The sequence below is a fragment of the Artibeus jamaicensis genome, unplaced genomic scaffold (genome assembly GCF_021234435.1).
Source record: "Artibeus jamaicensis isolate MK-2021 breed Jamaican fruit bat unplaced genomic scaffold, CSHL_Jam_final contig_233, whole genome shotgun sequence".
Lineage (NCBI taxonomy): Eukaryota > Metazoa > Chordata > Mammalia > Chiroptera > Phyllostomidae > Artibeus > Artibeus jamaicensis.
This window is the reverse complement of record NW_026521486.1, coordinates 55,448,050-55,473,489: the sequence shown is the minus strand read 5'-3', so window position 1 is coordinate 55,473,489 and position 25,440 is coordinate 55,448,050. Positions and strand designations below refer to the sequence as shown.

At 42.9% G+C, this 25,440-nt stretch overlaps 1 protein-coding gene across 4 annotated transcripts in view; it reads right to left on the bottom strand.

Annotated features, from left to right (window-relative positions):
• Nucleotides 1-227: 227 nt before the first annotated feature.
• Nucleotides 228-25,440, bottom strand: part of OS9 (OS9 endoplasmic reticulum lectin) — a 30,019-nt gene continuing 4,806 nt past the window's right edge. Inside the window, exons 6-15 of one of the 4 annotated variants that reach the window (XM_053661883.1) lie at nt 5,534-5,744; nt 5,306-5,410; nt 4,770-4,870; nt 4,526-4,577; nt 3,779-3,867; nt 3,274-3,549; nt 2,813-3,002; nt 1,538-1,702; nt 1,248-1,360; nt 228-954 (exon numbers count right to left, since the gene is read on the bottom strand). In XM_053661883.1, coding sequence (XP_053517858.1) covers nt 829-954; nt 1,248-1,360; nt 1,538-1,702; nt 2,813-3,002; nt 3,274-3,549; nt 3,779-3,867; nt 4,526-4,577; nt 4,770-4,870; nt 5,306-5,410; nt 5,534-5,744 — 1,428 coding nt within the window. In that variant the 3' untranslated portion in view covers nt 228-828. The remainder of the gene's footprint in view (nt 955-1,247; nt 1,361-1,537; nt 1,703-2,812; nt 3,003-3,273; nt 3,550-3,778; nt 3,868-4,525; nt 4,578-4,769; nt 4,871-5,305; nt 5,411-5,533; nt 5,745-25,440) is intronic. The other 3 variants (XM_053661884.1, XM_053661886.1, XM_053661885.1) reach the window with 3 other exon arrangements.

The following is a 25,440-nucleotide window of genomic DNA, read 5'->3' as shown; positions in this document are numbered from 1 at the left end:
GTGTTTCAGTCCTTGCCAGGCCGGGCAGGGCGGGGGGCACTGCCTTGCTGATCTTCCCGGAACCCAGGCTCCCACTGACGCCACCCGGGAGAAGTGGAGCACAGCACAGGATGCGGCTGTGCGCTCCCCCCTGAAGAAACCCAGCACCAAACCTCCTCCCTACTTGAGCCCCCACCCCACCTACCCCCACCCTAACCCCCCTCAAAAGAAAAAAAAGATTGATGGAGTGATGGTCCAGTTCTTTATTTAGAAACCTGATTGTTCAAGAACATGAATGGCGGTCTGTACTCCGCCCTTTTCACTGGATTGTTTCAGAGGTCGTGGGCAACTTCCATTTCCTCAGCAACTGAGGCAGGCGCCTCAACTCAGAAACAGACGGTGGGGAACAGTGTGGACAGGGAAAGGGGCAGGAAGTCCTGAGCTAATCCAAGAGCAGGGGGTAGGTGACTCCCACCAGCAGCAGGGGCAGAGGTCTGTCTGCTAGGGCCTGCTACACAGCACACCCTTCTTGCTCCCCTGCTCTACTCTGCTCCAAAGATCTCTAGGTAGGGAGGGAGCCGGGAACAAGTTAGGGGACATAGCAGGTAGGGGGGTGGGGAGAAGCCTGGGAGGACAAAACTCACAGGCCTTGGGTGGTCTTCCGAGCAGCTCACAGCAGCACTGCCCCACAGCCCCTCCACACCCCTGCCTGGGGCCCCAGAAGTCCACAGCTCACCCTACTCCCAAGTTTTGCCTGCAGGGTCCCAGGGGGTGGGAGACGGATGGGGAGGCGATGAGGCCAGTCTGGGAAGACTCTGGTCTCCTTGCAAACGGATGGCAGTAGCGGGCTCAGAAGTCAAACTCATCCAGGTCTCCTGTGCCCTCCCCGCCTCCAGAGCCCCACACCCGGCGGTAATTGCTCTCCAGCTCTTTTTGTCGCTGCTGCTCCTTCTGTGCCTCTTCAGCTCCCTGCACCTGGAGAGGGGTGCATGGGGTGGGCTGGAGTGCTGGCTGGTGAGCCCAGGGAAGCACTGAGCGCTGGAAGATCCAAAAGCTAGCCGTGTGAAAAAGAAAGGAATGGGGCGCACACACTTCAGGCTCAGGCGGAGGGTACACACACTCAGCAGCCAGGACCACCAGGCTTCCTTACAGATGAGGAGACCAGAGCCCTGGCATGTGCCGGCGTCACCTGACCACACTCTCAACAACACAGCGCACTGGAGGGGGGCAGGCTGGGGGTCCCAGACTGGGGCGTGGGAGCCTCTTACCAAGATATTGAAGAAAATCTCCTTAAGGTTCTTCGTGTCCTCGTCAGTCAGCCACCGTGCATCCTCTTCGGTCCCTTCAGCCCCTGGTCGGACAATTTTGATCTCGATTTTCCCTGGAAAGATGCGAGATGGGCAGTGAGAGGAGGTGGGGGGGGGCGGGGGGGCTTCAGTGCAGATCTTCTGCCCCCCGGGTCCCCAGCCGAGGCTTCCAGTGCTCCTTGACCCAGCCCCTCCGATTCCGGCAGCAAGCCCTTCCAACAGCTAATCCGGCCCCGCCCTCCAGGGCCCACCTTCGGCTGTGAGTCCCTCCCTCTCCAGCAGCTCTTTCACCAGCCCCTCGATTTGTTTCAGCTGCGGGTTTTCCCGTTTCATCTCGAGGACTGTCAGATCCTGATTGGGGCCTCCGTGACGGAGCTTGGTGACCCGGACCCGGACTCTGTGCTCAGGATCCTCCTCTTAGAGGGGGAGACACATAGGGAGACACAAAGCGGAGCCGTGACTCCAGGGTTAGGGGCTGTGGTGGTCACTTCTCCCTAGGCCACCAACTGGCTTTGGCAGTTATTCCACCTCCGACGGGCACAGGAGTCAGGGCCCCAGTAAGTTGGTTCCCCCTACCCCATCCCAGCCTGCAAAGCTCCCTCCGCCAACTGCAGCCTCCCGGCTCCCCTCTGGACCCAGTAATTCTGCCTGTCACCCGCAGGAAGACAACTGAAAAGAAAACCAGGCCGCCCGGGCCTGCAAAGGAGTTCCGTATTAAGAAGCAGGGGCACCCCGCCTCTCGGAGCACACCCCAACTTTCCCTTCCCTCTCCTCCCCGACAGGAGCAGCGTCACTTTTGTCTTTCTCTCTCCTACGCTCCAGGGGCCCTTTTCTGCTTCTGTAACTTGTTTCCTGAGTCTATGCAGCCCGGCTGGCTCCCTTCTACTGCCTCTGTAACTTTGTAAATAAACTTCTTATAATTAAAATAAAAAGCAGGTAGGAAAGCTGTGCTTTGGCACTCCCTATGTTGGTGGTCAAAAGATACTTCCATGTTTACAGAGAAAGTAGGTTCGAGGGTCTGATATGTGAATATTCCACTCGGAATCCTCTGACCTCCACACGCACAGGCCCCGTGGGAGGGACGCAAGGGGGAGCTGGAGGAAGGTATGACTTCTGGTCTGTCCAGGCAACTGACTTCTGAGCAGCTGGCTGCCTGTTCGCACTTCGCCCTGGGGCTGCTCCCACGCGTCCCGCACAGGTGTGCGGTCTGCAGCGCGCAGGCTTGCAGCCACTCAGTTAAGACCCACTGATCGCCCAGTGTGTGCCGGTCAAAGTACTAAGCACTAGGCACACGGGAGCCGGTCAGAAAACAAGACAGATGTGCTCCAGAGGCCACTCCCAAAGGATGAATAGGGGGTAACCGGGCAGAGGGATGGAGGTGGTGAGAAGGCGAGAGTGAGAGCAGAGCTCCAGACAGAGGGGAGCGGGCGAGCACCCTCACGGGGAAAGAACATGTCACCCTCCCGTGCACGCATGAGCTGAGTGGCAAAGACACGGGACCTGGCTTCCCAGATGACAGCTCTCACCTGCTGGTCTGAGAGAGGGGGGCGGCTTTCTGGGGACGACCCTCCTTCTCCTGTGCTTTTTCACCAGCTCTGGACTCTGCTTTTCCTCCAGCCTTTTGATGAGTTTGTTGAGAGTGGACGTCAGGGCCAGCATAGCTCGATCACGCTCCGACTCCTTCTTCAGCCCATCTGGGTCCAGCTCCTTCTCGGTCTGGAATGCCCCGGGCGGGAGTGGAAAGTCAAGGAGCAACGAAGGTCCGTGGTCCATGCTCCATAGGAGAGTCATGTCTAAGGCTCTTTCTTCTCCAATTCTCTCCCCACTGTCCCCCCTCTGATTCAATAAACAACTATCATTTCAGAGCACCCTGTCCCAGGCCCCATGCTGTGCTAGGTGCTAACCTTGGTTCTCTCAGCCCCTTGGCCTGTCTTGCCCACAGGAGCAGACACCTTCAGAAGCAATGGGAGGGAAGAGCTGTGCTCACCTCCTGGATAATGTTCTCCAGCTCTCGCTCCATGCCAGCCTTCACCTCCGAACGGAGCCGCTCTCGGTCTGACGGGAGCAGTATCCCTTCCAGTTCCTTCTCAAATTCTCCCAATAACTGCCTTTCGTCCTCATCTTCGTCTTCATCCTCATCGTCCTCTTCTTCTTCTACCTCCTGCTGATGTTCTGTGTCACCCTTCACCTTCACCTCTGGTTCGCTTTGAGGGGCTTCTGCAGCACCATCTGCAGGCTGCTCTTGGCCTGCATTGGGCTTTCCCTGGGTGGGTGGGGATCCAAAGAAAAAGGGAGATGGTTGGGGTTTCAGTAGAGGCACATGGTGGGGGGGAGGACAAAGGCAGAGTGGCTGGGGGATGGCGGGGGGGACCAAAGAAGAGTACAGGCAGGCAGGCAGCTCCATGGGGCCCAGGTCAGGCCCAGGTCGGGGTGATTCTCCAAGGCTCGCAGCGAGCAGGGAGGTTCTATCCTCGGCTGAGCAGGGCCCATACCTTTTTCGTTCCACCTTTCAGCTCCTCTATCAACCGAATCAAGTCTGCAGGACTCCGAATGACTTTGACCTGCACATTGCTCTGAAAATCTGAGATGGAAAAACAGGAATGAGCCCACTGTGTCCTACATTCTACTTTGACTCTCTGAAGAGAGGAGTTGAGGAGACCAAGTTCTTTGTCCCCAGGAGTTATCTTCTGGTCAGAGAGGTGGGGCCACTGGAACTCTCCAGAAAGCACTGAGCTGAGGCGGACTCAGGGGAGAGAGAGAAGGGTGCTTACAAGCTGCTAAGGCCCCTGTTCTTGGACGCCCTACTGAGGCCCCGCTGGCAATCGCCGCAGACTTTAGGGCTCCGGGAGAGATGCTGGGGCCGGGTGCTCCTCTCCCCTGGATCCTGTTATCCACTGTTGTCTACTCAGTTGCAGACATGCCATTGTGAACTACAGACTCATCCTCATTTAATCTCACAGCAACCCTCTAATGCTGGGGTGATCACCTGCATGTTATGGGTGAGGACACTGAGTCTGTTAAGTGAAATCATCCAAGACTACAAAGTCAGCAAGTAGAGGAACCACTGTGTCCACTGCCTCCATTGAAGAGAATTGTCTACACAGAGTACTAACTCCTATAAAAACGAATTCCCTTCTGGCCTACCTGCCAACTTCCCTCCTAGTGTTTATCTCTACCCCCACCCCCACCCGTCCAAAAATACCTTCAAGCAGGAAAGGAGACATGGAGGACTCACTCACCATCGGGAGAGCCTGGAGCTGGGTCTGCTGGCTCGAGGTTTGGTTCCTGCTCCTGATGAGAAGAAGGCAGAGTCAAGCACACAAGCTCGTTTATGCCGACCAAGTTCTTAAGGCACTGGCTCTGGGTACGTCCTCGCATCCCGAGACAGAGGCGGGCCATCTCACAATGACCTCAGCTTGAGTGGCCTCCATCCCCACGTCTAGGTCAGCCTCGTTAGAGAAGTAGCTAGGGGGCTGCTCTCACCTCAGCCTGTGCCTCTTCCCTTCCTTGGACCTGGTCCTCTGGCTCATGAACCATCTTCCAGAAATCTGATTCCTTATTGTCGTCCTTGGTTGGGCTTGCAGCTGGAATGCAGAGAACAGGGAGGAATCAGAGAGGAGGGGAGCAATGGGAGGGAACAAATAGAATGAGGACATCCCCCTCCTCTATTACCAAGGTGAAGGGCCCATAGTACTTTTTTGGTTTTATTTTATGATTTTTTAAAGATTTTATTTACTTATAACTGGAGAGAGGAGAAGGTAGGGAGAGAGGGAAACATCAGTGTGTAGTTGCCTGTCGTGCACCCTCAACTGGCCCGCAGCCCAGGCACGTGCCCTGGCTGGGAAGCGAACCAGCAACCTTTTGTTTGCAGGATGACAGCCAACCAACTGAGCCACATCTGTCAGGGTGAGCCCACATTACATTTTTACCCCACACCCAAAAGTCAGCCCGGGAGAATACGACTGGAGAAAGGAAGAAACAGAGACAAGTTTCGTGCAACAGGTGAAGGAAGGCCCTACCTGCTCTCTTTGTGGGCACCACCCCAGGCGTGGTCTCACTCCACACTGGAGGGTCCAGGTCTTGCAGCTCCTCTATCATTTTATCTTCAAACTGCTTTGAGTCTACTGGAAAACAGCACGCAAGCAGGACAGGGACACATTCCCCTGGGTTCTTCAATACTTTGTCTGTCTTCTATTTGTCCCCTCCCCATGTCTCTCCTTCCTCTCCTCGTTCTTTTAATCACTCACCAGCTTGCCTTTGAAGGTAGGCCAGGTACTCCTCAGGCTGCAGGGCAGGGTGACAGAGAATGGCCTGCGGAGCAGCGCTGGGTGGGGGCCGGAGGAGAGGGTGGGGGCAGAGCCGAGGAGTCCGGACAGTTAGCACATAGGAGCAGGATAAGGGCTCATCCACACGGTCAATGTAGTCCCCAGAAATGCCAGCACCCTCGTCACAGAGGAACTGCCAGGGTGGAAAGGGCAAATGAATAGTAGTTACCACCAATAATTACATTTAGTTCCCAGGGATTAGTACCCAGAGTTGCTACAATATATTACCTCAAATGTCCAGTTTTCAACAAAAACTTATGAGATGCGCAAAGAAATAGTTAAGTGGGACCCTTACATGGGAAACAAGCAGGCAACAGGAAATGCCCAGGAAAGGGCACAGATGTCAGATCTCACAGAGGAACACTTTAAGGTAATCCTTGTAGAAACTATTCAAAGAACTAGGAATTTAAATCATACAATGAACGTTCTCTGACCACGGTGAAATGATATTAGGAATCAGTGATATAGCCCTGATCAGTGTGGCCCAGCGGGTTGCGCATTGTCCTGCGAGGCTAAAGGTCATCGGTGTGATTCGGGGTCAGGGCACACGCCTGGGTGTGAGTTCAGCCCCTGACAGGGTGCGTGTGACAGGCAAACAGTGGATGTTTCTCTCCCTCTCTTTCGCCTTTCCTTCCCCCTTCTCTAAAACTAAATCATCTTTTTAAAAAAAGTATCTAATTAAAAAAAAAGAAAAGAAACTACAAAAGATAAGCAAACTAAACCCAAAGCAAGGAGAGGAGGAAATAACAGAGAATAGAACAGAAATAAATGAAATAGAAAATAGAAAAGCAATAGAAAAAAATCAATAAAACTAAAAGTTAATATTTCATTTTACTTAAAGATTTTATTTATTTATTTTTAGAAGAGGGGAAAGAAGGGAGAGAGGGAGAGAAAGGTCAGTGTGTGGTTGTCTCTCACATGCCCGCTACTGGGGACCTGGCCTACAACCCAGGCAAGAGCCCGGACTGGGAATCGAACCAGTGACCTTTCATTTTGCAGGCACCAGCACTCAATCCACTGAGCCACACCAGCCAGGGTTAAAAGTTGAGATTTTAAAAGATCAACAAAAGTGATAAAACTTTAGCTAGACTTACCAAGAAAAAAAGAGAAGACTCAAATTAATACAATTGTGAATGAAGAGGGGAAATTACCCCCAATCTTACAGAAATAAAGAGGATTATAACGGAACACTATGAATGCCTATGCACAAAAAAATCAGATAACTTACACAAAATGGACAAATTTCCAGGAAGACACAAACTATCAAAATGACTCAAGAAAAAGCAAGCAAAATATAACCAGAGACATTGAAATTAAGAACAATCTGACAGTAACCAGAGGGGAGGTGGGAGGGGATAATGGGAGAAGGGTTTTCAGGAACGACTGTAAAGGACACATGGACAAAACCAAGGGGGAGGGTGGGAGCAAGGGAGGGAGGTGGGTTTGGAAAAAAAAGAAAGAAAGAAGAAGAAGAAGAAGAAAACAATGTGAATAGACCTATAAGAAGTAAAGAAATTGAATTAGTAATAAAAAAACCCAGCTACATAGAGATGGCTGAAAAGCCTAGGCCAGATGGATCTACTAGAAAAGTCTACCAAATATTTAAAAAGTAAAAAACAGCAATGCTTCTCAAAATCTTCCAAAACAAAGAGCAGGGAATACTTCTGAACTCATTCTATAAGGCTAGTGTAATGCTAATACTAAGTCCAGACAAAGATATCGCAAGAAAAGGAAGCCACTGGCTAAAATCTCTTATAAATATAGACCCTCCAAATCCTCAAATAATACCAGTTAACTGAATTCAGCAACATGTAAAAAGGGTTACATACCGTGACCAAGTAAGATTTATTCCAGAAGTACAAGTTAGGATAACATTAAAAAAAATCGATTAATGTGATTAAAACACTCTACCAATAGAATAAAGGACAAAAACCACATAATCATTTCAATGGACACAGAAAAAGCATTTGACAAAATTCAACAACCTCTTCATGATCAAAACAACAAACTAGGAATAGAGGGGACCCTCATTAACCTGATAAAAGGCATCTATAAAAAATCCACGGCTAACACCACACTTCACGGTGAACGACTGTACAGCTCCCCCAACACATCAGGGCGAAGACAAGGATGTCTGCTCCTGCCACTTGTATTTAGGGCTGTACTGGAGGTAGTGACCAGGGCAATTAGACAATAACATGAAATGCAAAGCAACTGGACTGGGAAAAGTAAGACTGTATTTATTTACAGATGATCTGATCTTATATATAGGAAATCCTAAGGAATCCACTATAAAAAAAACTATTAGAACTAATAATAAATGAGTTCCTTAAGGTTGCAGGATACAGGAATAGATTGTATGTCTACATACCTGCAATGAACAATTCGAAAAAAGATTTAAGAAAATAATTCTATTTGTAATAGCATCAAAAAGAATAAAATAATTGGGAATAAATGTAGCAAAATAAGTATAAAATTTAAGCTCTGAAAACTACAAAATTCCTGAAAGAAATTAAAGACTTAAATAAATGGAAAGACATCCAAGTTCACAAATCACAAGACTTAATATTGTTAAGATGGCAATACTCCCCAAATTGATCTCCAGATTCAATGCACTCTCCATCAAAATTCCAGTTGCCTTATTTGCAGAAGTTAACAAACTGATTATAAAATTCATACAAAAATTCAACAGACTCCAAATAGCCAAAACAATCTTGAAAAAGCAGCGCAGCCCTGGCTGCTATGGCTCAGTGAATTGAGTGCCAGACTGTGAACCAAAGGGCCACCGCTTCTACCCAGTCTAGGGGCATGTGAGGGGCAACCACACATTGATGTTTCTCTCCCTTTCTCCCTCCCTTCCCCCTCTCTAAAAATAGATAAATAAAAAAGAAAATGGAGAACAAAATTGGAAACTCACTTTCAGATTTCAAAACTTGCTACAAAGCTACAATAATCGAGACAGAATGGTACTGACATATAGACATACAGACCAACAAATCAGAGTTGAAAGTCCAGAAATTAACCTTCACTTTTATCATCATTTGATTTATAACAAGATTACCAAGATAATTCAATGAGAATAGTCTTTTTTCAACAAACGATGCTAGGCCAACTGGATATCTACATTCAAAAGAATGAGGTTAGACTCTTACCTAATACCATATACAAAACTTAACTCCAAATAGATCAAAGACCTAAATGTAGAAGTATAAAACTCTTAAAGAAAAACATAGTTGTAAGTTTTCAAGGCGTTAGATGAGGCAATGGTTTAATTGGATATGATGTCAAAAGTACAAATAACAAAAGAAAAATAGATAAATTGGAATTCATCAAAATTAAAAGCTTTTGCCCTGGCTGGTGTAGCTCAGCGGATTGAGCACGGGCCTGTGAACCAGAGGATCGCAGTTCGATTCCCAGTCAGGGCACATGCCTGGGTTGCAGGCAGGTTCCCTGCAGGCCAGTTCCCTGCAGGGGATGCACTAGAGGCAACCATACATTGATGTTTTTCTCCCTCTCTCCTTCCCCTCTAAAGATAAATAAATAAAATATTTAAAAAAAAAGATACTTAAAAAAAAAGGGAATTAATCATTATAAAAAAAATTAAAAGCTTTTGTGCTGCAAAGAACATCATCAAGAATGTAAAATGACAACCCAGAGTATGGAAGAAAATATTTGCAAATCACATATCCGATAAGGGACTTGTACCCAGAATGTAAAGAAATTTTACAACTCGATAATAAAAAGACAAATAATGAAATTTTAAAATGGGCAACAGAGCTGAATAGACACTTCTTCAAAGAAGATAAATTGCTAATAAGCACATGAAAAGATGCTCCACACCATTAAGCATCAGAGAAACACAAATCAAAACCACAATGAGATGCCTCTTCATATTCACTAGGAGGACTATGGTCAAAAAGTAAAAACAAGTGTTAATGAGGAGATGGGGAAATTAAAACCCTCATATACCACTGGTGCGATTGTAAGATGGTACTACTGCTTTGGGAAAAGTATGGCTGTTCTTCAAAAAGTTAAACATAGAATTACCAGAAGATCTAGCAATTCAATTCCCTGGCATATACCAAGGGAAATGCAAACATATGCCCATACAAAAACTTGTTCATAAATGTTAAAGGAAGCACTGTTAATAATAGCCAAAAAGTGCAAACAATCCAAATGTTCACCGAGGAATGGGTAAATAAAACATGGAATATTATGCATTTGGCAAAAAAAAGTGTAATGAAGTACTGGCCCATGCTACCCATGGCTGATCTTTGAAAACATGGAAAGTGAAAGAAGCCAGACATAAAAGGTCGCACATTGAATTATTCCATTTATGTGAAATGTTTAGAACAAGCAAATCTAGAGAGACAGAAAGATTAGAGGTTGCCCAGAATGGAGGTGAGGGTCCAGAGGTGTGGAGTGGAGAGTGACTGCTACAGGGTAGGGGATTTCTTTCAGGGCGATGACAATGTTCTAATATTGACTGTGGTGATGGTTATATAACTCTGTGACTATACTAATAAATCACTGAATTGTATGCAGAGTTGTATGGTATATAACTTATATCTCGATAAAACTGTTATTTAAAAAATAAATAAAAGAGCCCTGGCTGGTGCAGCTCAGTGGATTGAGTGGTGGCATGCGAACCAAAGGGTCACTGGTTTGATTCCCAGTCAGGGCACATGCCTGGGTTGTGGGCTGGGTCCCAGATAGGGGGTGCATGAGAGGCAACCACACATTGATGTTTCTCTCTCACTCTTTCTCCTTCCCCCTCTCTAAAAATAAATACATAAAATCTTTTTAAAAAAGAAATCATAATTAGACATAAACCCAAATACATATATAACAAATACTTAAATTTTAAAAATACAACTATATGCTGTTTAGAGAACACATTTAAAACACAGGAATGTAGAAAGGATAGCAGTAAAAGTATGAAAAAATATAGTAAACAAATAACTCAGTGAAAGCTGTTATAGCTATATTATTCTCATACAGGAGTCTTCAAGTAAATAAATTACTAAGATAAAGAAGGTCAGTTCATAATGTGCAAGAGTTAAATTTATGAGGAAGATAATTTAAATGGCATGTAATTTTTTTAAAGATTTTTAATTTATTTATCTTTAGAGGGGAAGGGAAAGAGAGAGGGAAAGAAATATCAACGTATGGTTGCCTCTCGTGCGTCCCCTGCTGGGAACTGGCCTGCAACCCAGGCATGTGCCCTGACTGGGAATCAAACTGCGGTTCTTTGGTTTGCAGGGCCTGTGCTCAATCCACTGAAGCACATGAGCCAGGGCTAAATGGCATCTAAGTCTTTAACTTCCGCATTGTCTGTATATCCCAGGTAGAACAGAAATTTTTGCTGTTTTTTTCCATACGTACAAATCGCGACAAATTTAAAAGGACTCAAAATAAATGATACAACCATAAAAATTCTGTATGTTATATTAGATAATCAGGAAACTTGAAAATATTGAATATTTGATGACAATATGGAATTACTGCTAATTTTTTAATATAGTTACACTTTTAAAAGAACTCTAATCTTTTAGAGGTAAATAAAGAAATATTTATAGATGAAATAATATAATATCTGTACTTTGCTTCCAAATAATATGGAAGTAAAGGAGGCAGTGGAGGGAGGTGGGCAAGGGTATATTTGGAACGAGACTGGCCACGTTTACTGAAGCTAGATGATACATGGGAGGTCACAGTACGATTATCTCTGATTTTGTATACTTTCAATTTTCTATAATAAAAATATTTTAATATATTCTTTAAATAACCTGCACCACAAAATTATACTTTTAAGATATATGTATTTATGTATAATGTAATAATCTTTTGTGATAACAAAAAACTGGGGAGGAAATTTTAATCAGTACAGAAATGGTGATAAAAAATATAAATAAATAAATAAAAATAGCCCTGGCTGGCGTAGCTCAGTGGATTGAGCGCGGGCCTGTGAACCAGAGTATCACGGTTTGATTCCCAGTCAGGGCACATGCCTGGGTTGCAGGCCGGTTCCCAGCAGGGAGTGCATGGGAGGCAACCATACATTGATATTTCTCTCCCACTCTTTCTCCTTCCCTTCCCCTCTCTCGAAAAAATAAATAAATAAAATATTTCAAATAAATAAATAAATAAATAAATAAATAAATAAAAATAAAATAAATAATGGAAAATTCACAAAATGGAATATTATGCAAATGTAAAAACAAAAAACAAAGCTCTAGATATACTGCCATAGAAAGATGTCTAAGAATTATTGTCAAGATATATAAAAACAAGGATGAGAATGTTTAATACAGTGTTTAATATACTGTATGTTGTGTGTAAAAGAGAAGGAAAGGAAATAAGGTTCTCTAGGTACAATTAAATTGCCTGTAAATGCACAAAGAAAGGCTGGAATGACATGATGAACTAAGAGCAGGGCCGCCTGGGGGGCAGGGGCCGATGGGAACTAAGCAGATAGAAGATAAGTTTGGGAGGGGGAATCCGATTCACTGTACACCTTTTTATACTCTTTGGGTTTTGAATCATGGGAAGGTATACATTTACAAATTAGATAAAGAAGTTTATAATAACCATAAACAACTGTGAGAAACATATAAAATAATACTTGGAAAAATATCTATAAGAGATATATTAAATATAATCAGAGACCTGAATAAAGAACAAACTGACAGTAAACAGAGTTGGGGGAGAGGGGGAAAGAAGGTAAAGGGTCATCAAAGAACATGAATAAAGGACCCACAGGCAATGCCAAAGGGGGAAGAATTGAGGGTGGGAGGTGGGGGTGGCTGGGGGGAAAATGGAGACAACTGTACTTGAACAATTTTTTTTTAATCCAAAAAAAGAGAGAAAAAGCTGGAAATGAATGAGCTAAGGATTTATTTCCAGAAGTTGAAAAAAGAAGAGCAAAATAAACCCTCCAAAAAGTAGAAGGAAGGATAATAAAGACTGAGTAGAAATGAATAAAATAGAAAGCAAATAGGATAGAGAAGCTTAATAGAGCCAAAAATTAGTTCTTTGAAAGGCTAGTAAAACTGACTTATGCCCTGGCTCATGTGGCTCACTGGCTGAGTGCCAGCCTGCAGGGTTGCCAGTTCGATTCCCAGTCAGAGCACATGCCTGGGTTGTGGGCCAGGTCCCCAGTAGAGGGCGCATGAGAGGCAACCACACATTGATGTTTCTCTCCTTCTCTTTCTCCCTCCCTCCCTTCTCTCTAAAAATCAATAAATAAAATCTTTAAAAAAGAATGGAAGGAAGGAAGGAAGGAAGGAAGGAAGGAAGGAAGGAAGGAAGGAAGGAAGGAAAACTAACCTCTGGTGAGACTGACCACCAAAAGACTCTGGTGAGTCTTTTGTCACTACAAAAGACTGAGGCAAAAACAGCCAATATGGAATGAAAAAAGGGACCTAATTATAGATGCTACAGAAATTAAAAAGATAATAGGATATCGTGAACGACTTCAGAACAGTAAATCTGAAAACTCAGACGAACTAGACAAATTTCTTAAAAAAAAAAAAACAACTTACTTAAACTAACCCAATTAGAAATAGAAAATCTTGAATATTCCTAAAATTACTAAAGAAATGAATCAGTAGTTAAAATCTTAACACAAAGAAAACCTAGACCAAGATGAGGTTAAAGATGAATTCTGGCAAATATTCAAGGAATAAAACACTGCAATTTACATGAAGGGGGGAAAATGGGACAACTGTAAATAGCATAATCAATAAAATATATTAACAAACAAAAAGACATAGCAGGTAAAAAATTTCAATTTACACACTTTCCAGAGTGCAGAAACAGTGAGAATATTTTTTAGCTTCTTTTTTGAACGTAGCAAAACCTTGTTACCAGTACTAGTAGGAAAAGCTACGGCCCGGCACCTCTCAGGAGGCCCGTGGGCATGCCTCGCCGTCCTGCACTCCGCTCCATCACATGTCACGGATCCTGTGTTTTTTACAGATCGAAGGGAAGACCCATTAACAAAAACATTAGGGCTAGCTGAAGGCTTGGATGATGGTCTGATTATTTTAGCAATACAGTATTTGTAATTCGGGTATGTGTGCTGTTTTCTTAGACATAATTGTGCTGCGTACTTAGACTACAACAGCCATTTTCAACCTTTTTCAGCTCATGGCACACTTAATTACTAAAATTCTGTGGCCCACAAAAAAATATATTTTTTTTTCCGATCTCATAAAACAAATAGGTATAATTTTGATTCATTCACCATGAACGGCTATTGTTACATGTTGGCAGTTGTCATTTTTTTATTTGACAAGCTAAGAGAAAAGATGCCAGTGCCCCTGACTAAACAGTCAGGGATTGCAAGTTTTAGAAAGTCTTGCATCAGAGCAGTGTGCCTTTTGCAGTGCACTGGGTGAACACTGCTGGACTATAGTGCAGTGCGGACATAACTTCTATAAGCACTGGGGAACAAGATTCGTGAGATTCGCTCGACTGTGATACTCACTTTATTGTGTTGTTCTGGAACTGAACCTGCATTATCTCTGAGGTATGCCTGCATACAAGAGTCTTTTGAAAAAGTGTAACTGAATCCAGTACAATACATTTAAAAGAGATAGTCAAGAATAATATGTATGACCAAACTGGGTGCATCTTAGGAATGCAAAATTGGCTTAACATAAATCATTTAATTTCAAGTAAAAGTTTGGCTTAATATTAGAACATCAATTAATGATAGTTTCAGACTTTTAAATATTTACTAATTTATTGAGTATGTAATGGTATAAAGTTTAAATCAGTTTTATATTAATCAATAAATACCAGAAAAGATGATCAATTGTTAGGAATCAGTGAAACGCAAATTACAGCGAGATACCATTACATACTCAATAAATTAGTAAATATTTAAAAGTCTGAAACTATCATTTATTGACCATGATACGGAGTGATGGGACCTCATACACTGCAATAAGAATGTATTAAATGAGAACAAACACTGGAAGATAGTCTGTATTGCCAAATAAAGTGGAACGTGGGCTCACCTTCATACTGTCTTTACCCAGCAACCGTGCTCCCACATGGAATTCTCTCTAATGAAATTCCTGTACATTATATTAGAGGGCACTTAAAAGAGTGTTGTTCACAGCCTCCGTGAATGCACTGCAGGTCTAGCCATCGACATGGATGAATCTCAGCATGGATGAAACAGAGTACTGAGCAAAAGAAACAAGGCCCAGGAGACTTCTGTATATGTACTCTGGATGCTTTCATACAGTATGATGCCATTTGTATAAACTTCAGAAAAAGGGCTAAATCAAATGGGATGCACACACAAATGGTGAAACTCTAAAGAAAAGCAAAGGAATTATCCTCATAAAGTCAAGACAGCAGTTCTCTCTGTGGGAAAGGGTGAGAGGGGATGGGGCATACAGGGGCACAGAGTTGCTTTTTTAAAAATATTTATTTATTTATTTTTAGAGACAAGGGGAGGGAGGGAGAAAGAGAAGGAAAGAAACATCAATGTGCGGTTGCCTCTTGTACGCGCCCCACCCCTGAACTGGGGACCTGGCCTGCAACCCAGGCATGTGCCCTGACTGGGAATCAAGCTGGTGACCTTTTGGTTCAAAGGCTGGCTGGCACTCAATCTACTGAGACACCCCAGCCAGGCAAGGTTGCTTTTAAGGTGCTGTCAATGTTCTCCTATAACCTGATGTGATTAGATAGGTATTTCCTTTATTATTCCTTAAACCATGCAGTTGCAATTTATACAGTTTTATATATTGCAGTATATTTCACAATAATTTTTGTAGATGTCAATAGAAAAAAATGGTCACAACATTAAGGTATAAGAAGACCAATTCACCATGAAGATATCACAATTCTAAATTTACACGCACCTAACTGTCTCAAAATATATAAAGAAAAAAAATCAACAGAACTGCCAAATCCACCATTGTAGTGAAACCATTATAGTGAAAATTTTAATACACCCCTTTCAAAATTGACTGGGCTCCTGGCTGGTGTAGCTCAGTGGATTGAGCGTGGGCCTGCAAACCAAAGAATCATGGTTCAATTCCCAGTCAGGGCACATGCCTGGGTTGCAGGCCAGTTCCCAGCAGGGGACACATGAGAGGCAACCATACATTGATGTTTCTCTCCCTCTCTCCTTCCCTTCCTCTCTAAACATAAATAAATAAAATCTTTAAAAAAGGTTAAGAAAAAAAAGAACTTGAGTATAAAAAAATTCATTGGGCAACTAAACAAAAATTAGTAAAAAGTTTGAAACAAACTTGAACCAAGTAATTAGAGAAAACACATGTTCTCAAGCACACCAGACCCTTTTTTAAAGTTCACCACAAAGGAAGTTTCAACAAGCCCTGGTGTGGTTCAGTGGGTTGGGCACTGTCCCAAGAAACCAAAAGGCCCCCGGTTCGATTTCTGGTCAGGGCACATGCTTGCATTGAGGGTCAGGGTCCCTGTTGGGGGTTATGCAAGAGGCCAGGGATGGATGCTTCTCTCACACTGATGGTTCTCTCCCTCTTTCTCTGTCCCTTCCCCTAAAAATAAATTTAAAATCTTTTTAAAAATGCTTTGATAATCACCAAGAGAATAATTGAAATAATGACATAAAATTAGAAATCAATAGCAATCATATAAAAACAAGAGAAAAACATTTGTTTAGAAACATAATAAGCATAATTCCAAATAAGTTCTGAAGCAAAGTACAAATTACAATGGAAACAGAAACACCCCATATCAAAACCCGAGGGACGTGGCCAACGCGGTCCCCAGAACGAAGTGGAGATTCCCCAGCGGTCCCCAGAACGAAGATTCGGAGAGGAGAACGTGAGGGAGCAGAGCAGCCCACACAAGAAGTTAGAAGAGACTTCCGGCCAAGATGGAGGCGTAAGTAGACAAACTGTACCTCCTCGCACAACTAAAAGAAGGACAATAACAACTTAAAAACAAAAACCAACCAGAACTGACAGAAAATCAAACTGTATGTAAGTCTGACGACCGAGGATTTAAAGTAGAAACATCCATCCAGACCGGTAGGAGGGGTGGAGACAGGCAGCTGGAGGGAGAGGACTTGAGGCAAAGTGGTGGTAGAGGACCCGGGTGGGCAAGGCTGTGGCTGGTGGAGCGGGCAGTTCTACATTCACGTGCGGATGAACTGGGAGGAATAACTGGGGAGGAAGACAAGACCGTGTAACCCAGGGCTCCAGCTCGGGGAAATAAAGCCTAAAAGCACCAGTTGAAAACACCTGTGGGGTTGAGCTGCCGGGAGAAACTCCCAGCTTCACAGCCAAGTTCGTTGGAGAGACTCACGGGGTCCTAGAATGTACACAAGCCCACATGGCAATCAGCACCAGAAGGGCCCAATTTGATTGTGAGTAGCGCAGGAAGTGACTGAAATCTGGTAGAGAGGAGCAAGCACCATTGTTCCGTCTCGACCCCTTCCCCACGTACAGCATCACAACCCAGCGACTGGGTTGCCCAGCTCCGGTGAACAACTAAGGCTCTGCCCCTTATACATAACAGGTCTGCAGAGACAAAAAAAAAAATGGTCCAAATGAAAGAACAGATCAAAGTTCCAGAAAAAATACAACTAAGTGACGAAGAGATAGCCAGCCTATCAGATGCACAGTTCAAAACACTGGTAATCAGGATGCTCACAAGACTGGTTGAATTTGTTAGCAAATTAGATGAAAAAATTAAGGCAATGCTAAGTGAAATAAAGGAAAGCGTACAGGGAACCAATAGTGATGGAAAAGAAACTAGGACTCTAATCAATGGAGTGTACCAGACAGAAGAAAGAAACATTCAACCAGAAAAGAATGAACAAACAAGAATTCAAAAACATGAGGAGAGGCTTAGGAACCCCAAGACATCTTTAGACATCCCAACATCCAAATTATAGGGGTACCAGAAGGGGAAGAGGTACAGCAAATTGAAAACTTATTTGGACAAATAATGAAAGAGAATTTCCAAAATCTGGCAAAGGAAATAGACTTCCAGGAAGTCCAGGAAGCTCAGGAAGCTCAGAGAGTCAGTCCCAAAGAAGGTGGACCCAAGGAGGAACACACCAAGGCATATCATAATTACATTACCCAAGACTAAAATGAAGGAGAGAATCTTAGAAGCAGCAAGAGAAAAGGAGACAGTTACCTACAAAGGACTTCCCATCAGACTGTCAGCTGATTTTTCAAAAGAGACCTTACAGGCAAGAAGGGGCTGGAAGGAAGTATTCCAAGTCATGAAAGACAAGGACCTACATCCAAGATTACTCTATCCAGCAGTTTTCATTTAGAATGGAAGGGCAGATAAAGTGCTTCTCAGATAAGGTCAAGTTCAAGGAGTTCATCATCACCAAGCCCTTATTATATAAAATGTTACAGGGGTTTATCTAAGAAAAAGAAGATAAAAATATGAACAGTAAAATGACAGGAAACTCACAGTTATCAACAACCACACCTAAAACAAACAAAAGCAAACTAAGCAAACAACTAGAACAGGAACAGAACCACAGAAATGGAGATCACATGGAGGGTTACCAACAGGGGAGTAAGAGGGGGAGAGAGAGGGAAAAGGTACAGAGAATAAATAGCATAATTGATAGGTAGAAAATACACAGGGGGAGGTTAAGAATAGTGTAGGAAATGTAGAAGCCAAAGAACTTACATGTACAACGCATGGACATGAACTAAAGGGGAGGAATGTGGGTGGGAGCAGGTGTGCAGGGTGGAGGGGAATAAAAGGGGGGAAATGGGACAACTGTAAGAGCATAATCAATAAAATATATTTAAAAATAAAAAACAATAACAAAAAAAAGAAGTTAGAAGAACAGGTGTAACTCCTATGGAGACAAAGGGATAGTTTGGCTGTTATACAAAGAGCTCTTATAAACTGAGAAGAAAAAAGATCAACAACCCATTAGGAATATAAGCAAAGAATTTAGATGGTTGAAAGAAAAGAGGAAAGAGACAAATAGCTCTTTTGTTTTTAAAGATTTTTTATTTATTTATCTTTAGAGGGGAAGGGAAGGAGATAGGGAGAGAAATGTCAATGTATGGTTGCCTTTCATGCGTCCCCTGCTGGGAACTGGCCTGCAACCCAGGCATGTGCCCTGACTGGGAATCGAACCTCCATCCTTTAGTTTGCAGGCCCACGCTCAATCCACTGAGCTACACCAGCCAGGGAAGGACAAACCGCTCTTAAATAAGATTACTTATCTCTTCCTAAGAGAAATGCAGGTTAAAATCATACTAGGAAATCATTCTCTATCTGATGTTTATCTGATGATTGCCCAAAATCCAAAAGTATAAAAATAAGAACACACTGGGTTGGCATAGCTGTAGGGAATCTCGCATTCTCATACATGGCTGTGTAATTGATGGTATATATAAAACTGACACAAGTCTACTACCAGGAGTTTAATCTCCATAGGTATACTCTGTAGGTATAAGGCTATGCTCTGCAGCACTTTTGTGTCAATAAGGAGTTAAAACAGCCTAAATGTCCATCAACAGGGAACTATTTAGACAAATGATGGAACAGGTTTATATGAGAATAACAGGAAATATTTTTAGAAATGAGGAGGTGCCCTAACCAGGTACCTCAATTGGTTAGAGCATTGTCCCCATGTGCCAAGGTTGTGGGTTCAATTCCTGGGCAAAGAACATACAAGAAGCAACCAATGAATTCATAAATAGGAAGAAGAACAAAATGATGTTTTCTCTCTCTCCCTCCCTCTCTCTCTCTCTCAAAAAAAAAAAAAAGAATGAGGAGGCTTTTAATATATTGATTTGGAAAGTGCTCAAAGATATATGCTTGATATATATACACATTAAAAAAATATGAGTGCATAGCCCTTGCTGTTGTGGCTCAGTCCGTGGATTGAGCACCGGCCTGCGAACTAAGGGGTCGTAGGCTTGATTCCCATTGAGGGCACATGCCTGGGTTGCAGGCCAGGTCCCCAGTGAGGGGGAGAGCACGAGAGGCAACCATACACTGATGTTTCTCTCTCTCTCTCTTTTTCCCTTCTTTCCCCTCTGTCTAATAATAAATAAATAAAATCTTTTTAAAAATATGAGTGTACAAAAAGAAGCTAACAATGATTACCTTTCTTATGGGGATGAGAACAGGTTGATGAAAGAAAAGATGAGTTAAGATTTTTCTCTGCATACTTTTTAAAAGAATTTCTATATTTGAGCTATGAAAATGTAGTAACTATTCAAAAAATTAAGTATAGACCTTTTAAATGTGAAAAAACTCAAGAAATTGAAAGGAAAACAATAAACAGAAAGGAGGAGAAAGGAAATGATAAACGCAAAATAATGAAGACATTAATGAAATACTAAACAGACAATAGAGAGGATGAACAAAGTCAAAGGACAGCTCTCGGAGTAACAGATGAATCGCTAGCGAGACAGATAGAAAACAGAGAAAAGGCAGTCAGTATTAGGAATTGACAAGAGAAGCTATCTTCAAAAACAGATTATGAAAAAGTAAGAAAAACTATACTTTTATGGCTAATACATTTGAAAATGTAGAAATGATAGCCTATGAAATTATAATTTACTAATGTTTCATGCATAGTAAACCTAAAAAAAATCTTAGTCATTTTAAGCATGACACCAAGAACATAAGACAATAAAAGAAAAAAAAACAGATAAATTAGACTTCATGATAATTGAAGACTTTTCTGCATAAAGAACACAATCAAGAGAATGAAAAAGCAACCCACAGAATGGGAGAAAATATTTGTAAATCATGTATCTGAGAACAAACTAATATCCAGGGTGTATAAAGAACTCCTACAACTCAATAATAATGGAAAGCAAATATCCCCATCCAAAAATGAGCAAAGAATTTGAGTAGACATTTCTCCACAGGAGATATACAAATGGCCAATAAGCACATGAAAAGATGCTCAGCATCATTAGTCATTAGGGAAATGCAAATCAAAACTACAATTAGATATCACTTCATCTCCATTAGGATGGTCATTATTTTAAAAAGGAAAGAAAAATAACAAGCATTGGAGGGGCTGTGCAGAAGTTGGAATCCTTGTACATTGTTACTGGAAATGTAAAATAATGCAGGTACTGTGGAAAACAGTTTGGCAATTCCTCAAAAAGCTAACCATAGAATTACCATGAGGTGTACTCTACTCTTACGTACATACCCAAAAGAATAGAAAACAGAGACTCAAACAGATACTTGTACACGATTGTTCATTGCAGCATTATTTATAATTGCTAAAAGGTGGGAACAACAGAGTATCTATTTATTCATCAATAGATTAAAAGGTAAATAAAATTTGGCATATGAGGTCTGTCCATATAAAGTCTAACTATTGTTAATATAATGAGAACAGTTTGCATGACATGGATGTAACCTGGCTGCCAAGGAGAGTGGACTGGAATGTGCATGTGTGAACAACGACGACTTCACTGTACTAGTCAGTGGGGGTGGCAGACACCATTGAGTGAGCATGTGTACTGTGTGGCCACTGTGTTCAAAATGACTTAGCAAGTAGAGCAATGAATCTGCATCAGATTTTGCATTAAGCTTGAATATTCTTCCACATAAACTATTCACATGATTCAGAAGGCTTTAGCCATGGGCAACTGGTGACTGGCAGTTTCATCACGACAACACACCAGCTCATTCATCACATCTCATGCAGTTTTTTTGTGAAACATCAAATCATCCAAGTGCATCAACTCCCCCACAGCCCAGATATGGTACCCCGAGACTTCTGGCTTTTCCCCAAACTAAAATCAACTTTGAAAGGGAAGAGATTTCAGAACGTCAGTGAGATTCAGGAAAATATGACAGGGCAGCTGATGGCGATTGGAAGAACTGTGTGAGGTCCCAAGGTGACTACTTTGAAGGGGACTGAGGTGTCATTGTCCTGTGTACAATGTTTCCTGTACCTCCTTCAATAAATGTCTCTATTTTTCATAGCACATGGCTGGATACTTTCTGGATGGGCCTTGTATATATACAATGAAATATTATTAAATATTCCATGAAAGGAATATGTCATAAACTATGCCATAAAAAGGAATAAAATTCTGATACATGCTACAAACATGGACAAACTCTGAAAACATTATGCTAAGTAAAATAAGCCAGACACAAAAGGACTAACATTGTATAGTTTCCCCTTACATGAGGTCCCCAGAACAGGCAAATTCACAGAGACAGAAAGCAAAACAGACGCTGAGATGAGAGGCAAATGGGAAGTTACTGATTAATAAGGACAGAGTTTCTGTTCGGGATGATGCAAAGTTCTGGAAATAGTGGTAATGATTATACAACATTGTTAATGCACTTAATACCACTGAATTGTACGCATAAAAATTGTTAAAACGGTACCTTTATGTTATGCATATTTTACCACAACTTAAAAAAATGATAACATTAAAAACAAATGAAGAATACCTATATGGAAAAAAACCCAGACACTGAAAAATGGGCAGTGAGCCAGCCTCACCAATAACACACGCACTCCCTACAGCCCAGTGAGTCTACTTCTAAGTACTTCCCCAGAGGAGCTCTCACACTTTCACAATGAGACCCACACTGCAAGACTGTGCGTGAGAGCGTGAGACTGAAGCCCAACTACTTCTCAGCAGAGGAATGGTTAAATAGACAAGGAAACAACGCGGTCATTACAGTCGTTGAATGAGTTACCTCTGTGCTCTGGCACTGGATGGCAAAAACACTGGTTAGTGAAAAAGCAAGTTCCTAACACTGATACATAATTTTAAAACACAAAACAATATATATTGTCCATGATATGTGAATCAGTAATACAAGTGAAATGCAAGGAGGGAAATGGTTGTGGTTGTTTGTGCAGAGGAGGGAGAGGGAAGAAATGAGAGGTGGGCTTTAACTATATCAATCGTGTTTTGTTCCTTTATTTAAAAAAACTAGAGATCTGAAGCAAATGTGGTGAAATGTTAACATCTGTTTAACTTGGCAGTGGATTTAGGGATCTCTGTGACATTTTCTCCATGTTTGAAATGTTTCATAATTAAAAATTAAAAAGGAAAAAAAAATCCTAGATCTGAAATTTTATATAATGTAAGAACTGAGATAGGGATCCAAATTTGTTTAATTCCGGATGACTAGCCACTTGTTCCCAAACCCCATGAAAACTGTACTTTTCCCAAACACTACACGCACTGTTCGTACTGAGGCACCAGGAAGCTGGCACTTCACCAGCCTGCCCTGGAGTGAGGGATTTACTCAGTAATGCAAGCAAGGAGCTTGAGGGACCTGTCAGGACAGGAAAACTAAGACAAACAGCAACCAGGCGGGAATGCCCCCAACTTTGTGTCACTGAAACCTCTAGACTCCCCAGCAAATATACCACCACTTCATTCTAGTTATAACCCAAGAGCCCCCTCCTCAGAGTAACTGCTCCCCTGTGTTCTGCATGCCAGCCCGGCCCACATTCTCTTCTTCCTCAGGTACCTCAACCTCTGCTTTCTACTCGGTCCACCCAACAGCGTTTAAACATGCTCCTAGCTTGACTGCAAATTAGTACAGCCACTATGGAAAACTGTAGGGAGATTCCTCAGAAAATTAAAAACAGAACGATCTGATGACCCAGCCATTCCATTTCTGGGTATATATCCAAATAAATCCAAGACACTAATTCATCACATCTTGTGCAGAGTTTTTTTGGTGCAACATCAAATCACCCAGGTACAAAAAGATATATGCACCCCTATGTTCACTGCAGCATTATTTACAATAGCCAGGACACAGGAGAAACCTAAGTGACCACGGGCAGATGAATGCATGAAGAAGATGTGGTACATATATACAACGGACTCTTACTCAGCTGGACAAATAATGAACCCTTACCATCTGCAACAACATGGATGGACCTAGAGGGTACTGTGCTAAGTGAACCAGGTCGAAGGCAAATACCACTTACGTGTGGAATCTAAAACAAACAAAATAGAAACAGATTCAGAAATACAGAGGAGCAAACCTGACGGTGGCCAGATGGGAGGGGGTTTGGAGGGACAGGTGAAAAGGTGAAGGGATCAAGAAGTACAAATTGGCAGGAGGCAGCCATGTCCTCCTCAGCACCGTGGCTGCCCTAGACGCCTCATGAAACCAAGATTGCCAAAGAGAGGACCAAGAAGTTCCTCTGGCACCAGTTTGACTGAAATGTCAAAATTAAGTGTAACTGAGGGAAACCCAGAGGCATGGACAGTAGGGTGTGCGGGAGAGTCAGGGGCTGGATCGCGAGGCTTCACAGTGGGCATGGGAGCAACAAGAAAACAAAGCGCATGCTGCCCAATGGCTTTTGGAAGTTCCTGGTCCACAGCGTCAAGGAGCTTGAAGTGCTGCGGATGCACCACAAATCTCACTGTGCTGAGACTGCTCACAGCATCTCCTCAAAGAACCGCAAAGCTACTGTGGACAGAGTGGCCCTGGTGGCCATCAGAGTTGCCAATCCCAATGCCAGGCTGCACAGCAAAGAAAATGAATAGACAAGCACATTGTATTTGTGTTAATAAAACCATAAAATTCTGCCAAAAAAAAACCAGTACAAATTGGCAGTTGTGAAATAGTTATGGGGATGTAAAGTACAGCATAGGGAACACAGCCAGTAATATTGTCATAATTATGCACAGTGTCAGGTGGGTACTGGACTTATCAGGGGATCACTTTGTGAGTTATAAGATGTCTAACCACTATGCTATAAAAACAAAATTAAAAAAATATTCCCCATCTTAAAAAACAGAACAATGAAGTAAGCACCCTCCCCACAGCTGCTTCCACGAGTGCTCACCTTTCCCTTTCCTTCGATCCAGACTCCCCATGTTCCTCAACACCTTGCCTTCGCCACCTGCTGAAACTCTCCAGCAAGATCACCAACAGCCTGTTACTAAGTCTAACCAAAGGACTGGTCAGGGGTGATAAGGAGTAGAGGACTTAGGAATTTTCATCTGGTTTTCATGCCTACCACCTGAATTGTTTTGTTTCTGTGTGCATGCTTGGCTTTTATTAAAATAATTAACTCCCATGACCATGCACAGTTTTTAATTCTCTTTCCTGGAAGGTTCAGATACAGCCAACATCCTGGACCAGTCTCTGCTTGAGACCTGTCCTTTCTGGGTTCCGCATCACCATAGTCTCCTCTCAGACCCATTCTTCTCGGCAAAGCCCCCTTCTGCCCCTGCTTTCAATGACAGCGCACTTGAAGTTACGTCCTACTTTCCTCCAACATACTGCTTCTTTGGCAGAGTATTCTATCCCCACCATGACTCCGATCGGAATCAAGATGTTGATGACTCCCAGCCCTCCAGGTTCAATTTGGATCGCTCTCCTGAGCTCCAGACCCACAGATCTAATAGCCTCCTCAGGTCTCTCTACTTGGAGGGTCTCTCTACTTGGATGTCTGCTGGCACTCAAGTCATGCTGTTCAAAACCAAAATCGTTCTCCTTCACCAGCTACTCCTCTTCCCACTGTACCTCTCTCAAGCAACGGAATCACCATCTATCCAATTGCTCTTCAGGCCACCTTGTGTTCTCACCTGCATTACAGCAACTGCCTCCTAACTGGTTTCCCAATCATTTTCTATACTCCAGCCAGAGTGAGCCGTCAAAACAAAACTGAGCATGTCATTATTCTGCTTAACATACTTCATTGGCTCCCCTCATTTCTCAGACTGTCCAAACTCCTCAACATACCTACCTAGGGTTTCATGACCTGTGACTTGTCCCTGCTAAACAACTGCCCAGCTCCCCTCACACAACCTCCCAAACCCCATTCCCACAATTCTCTCCAGTCTCCGTGAACAGCTCTC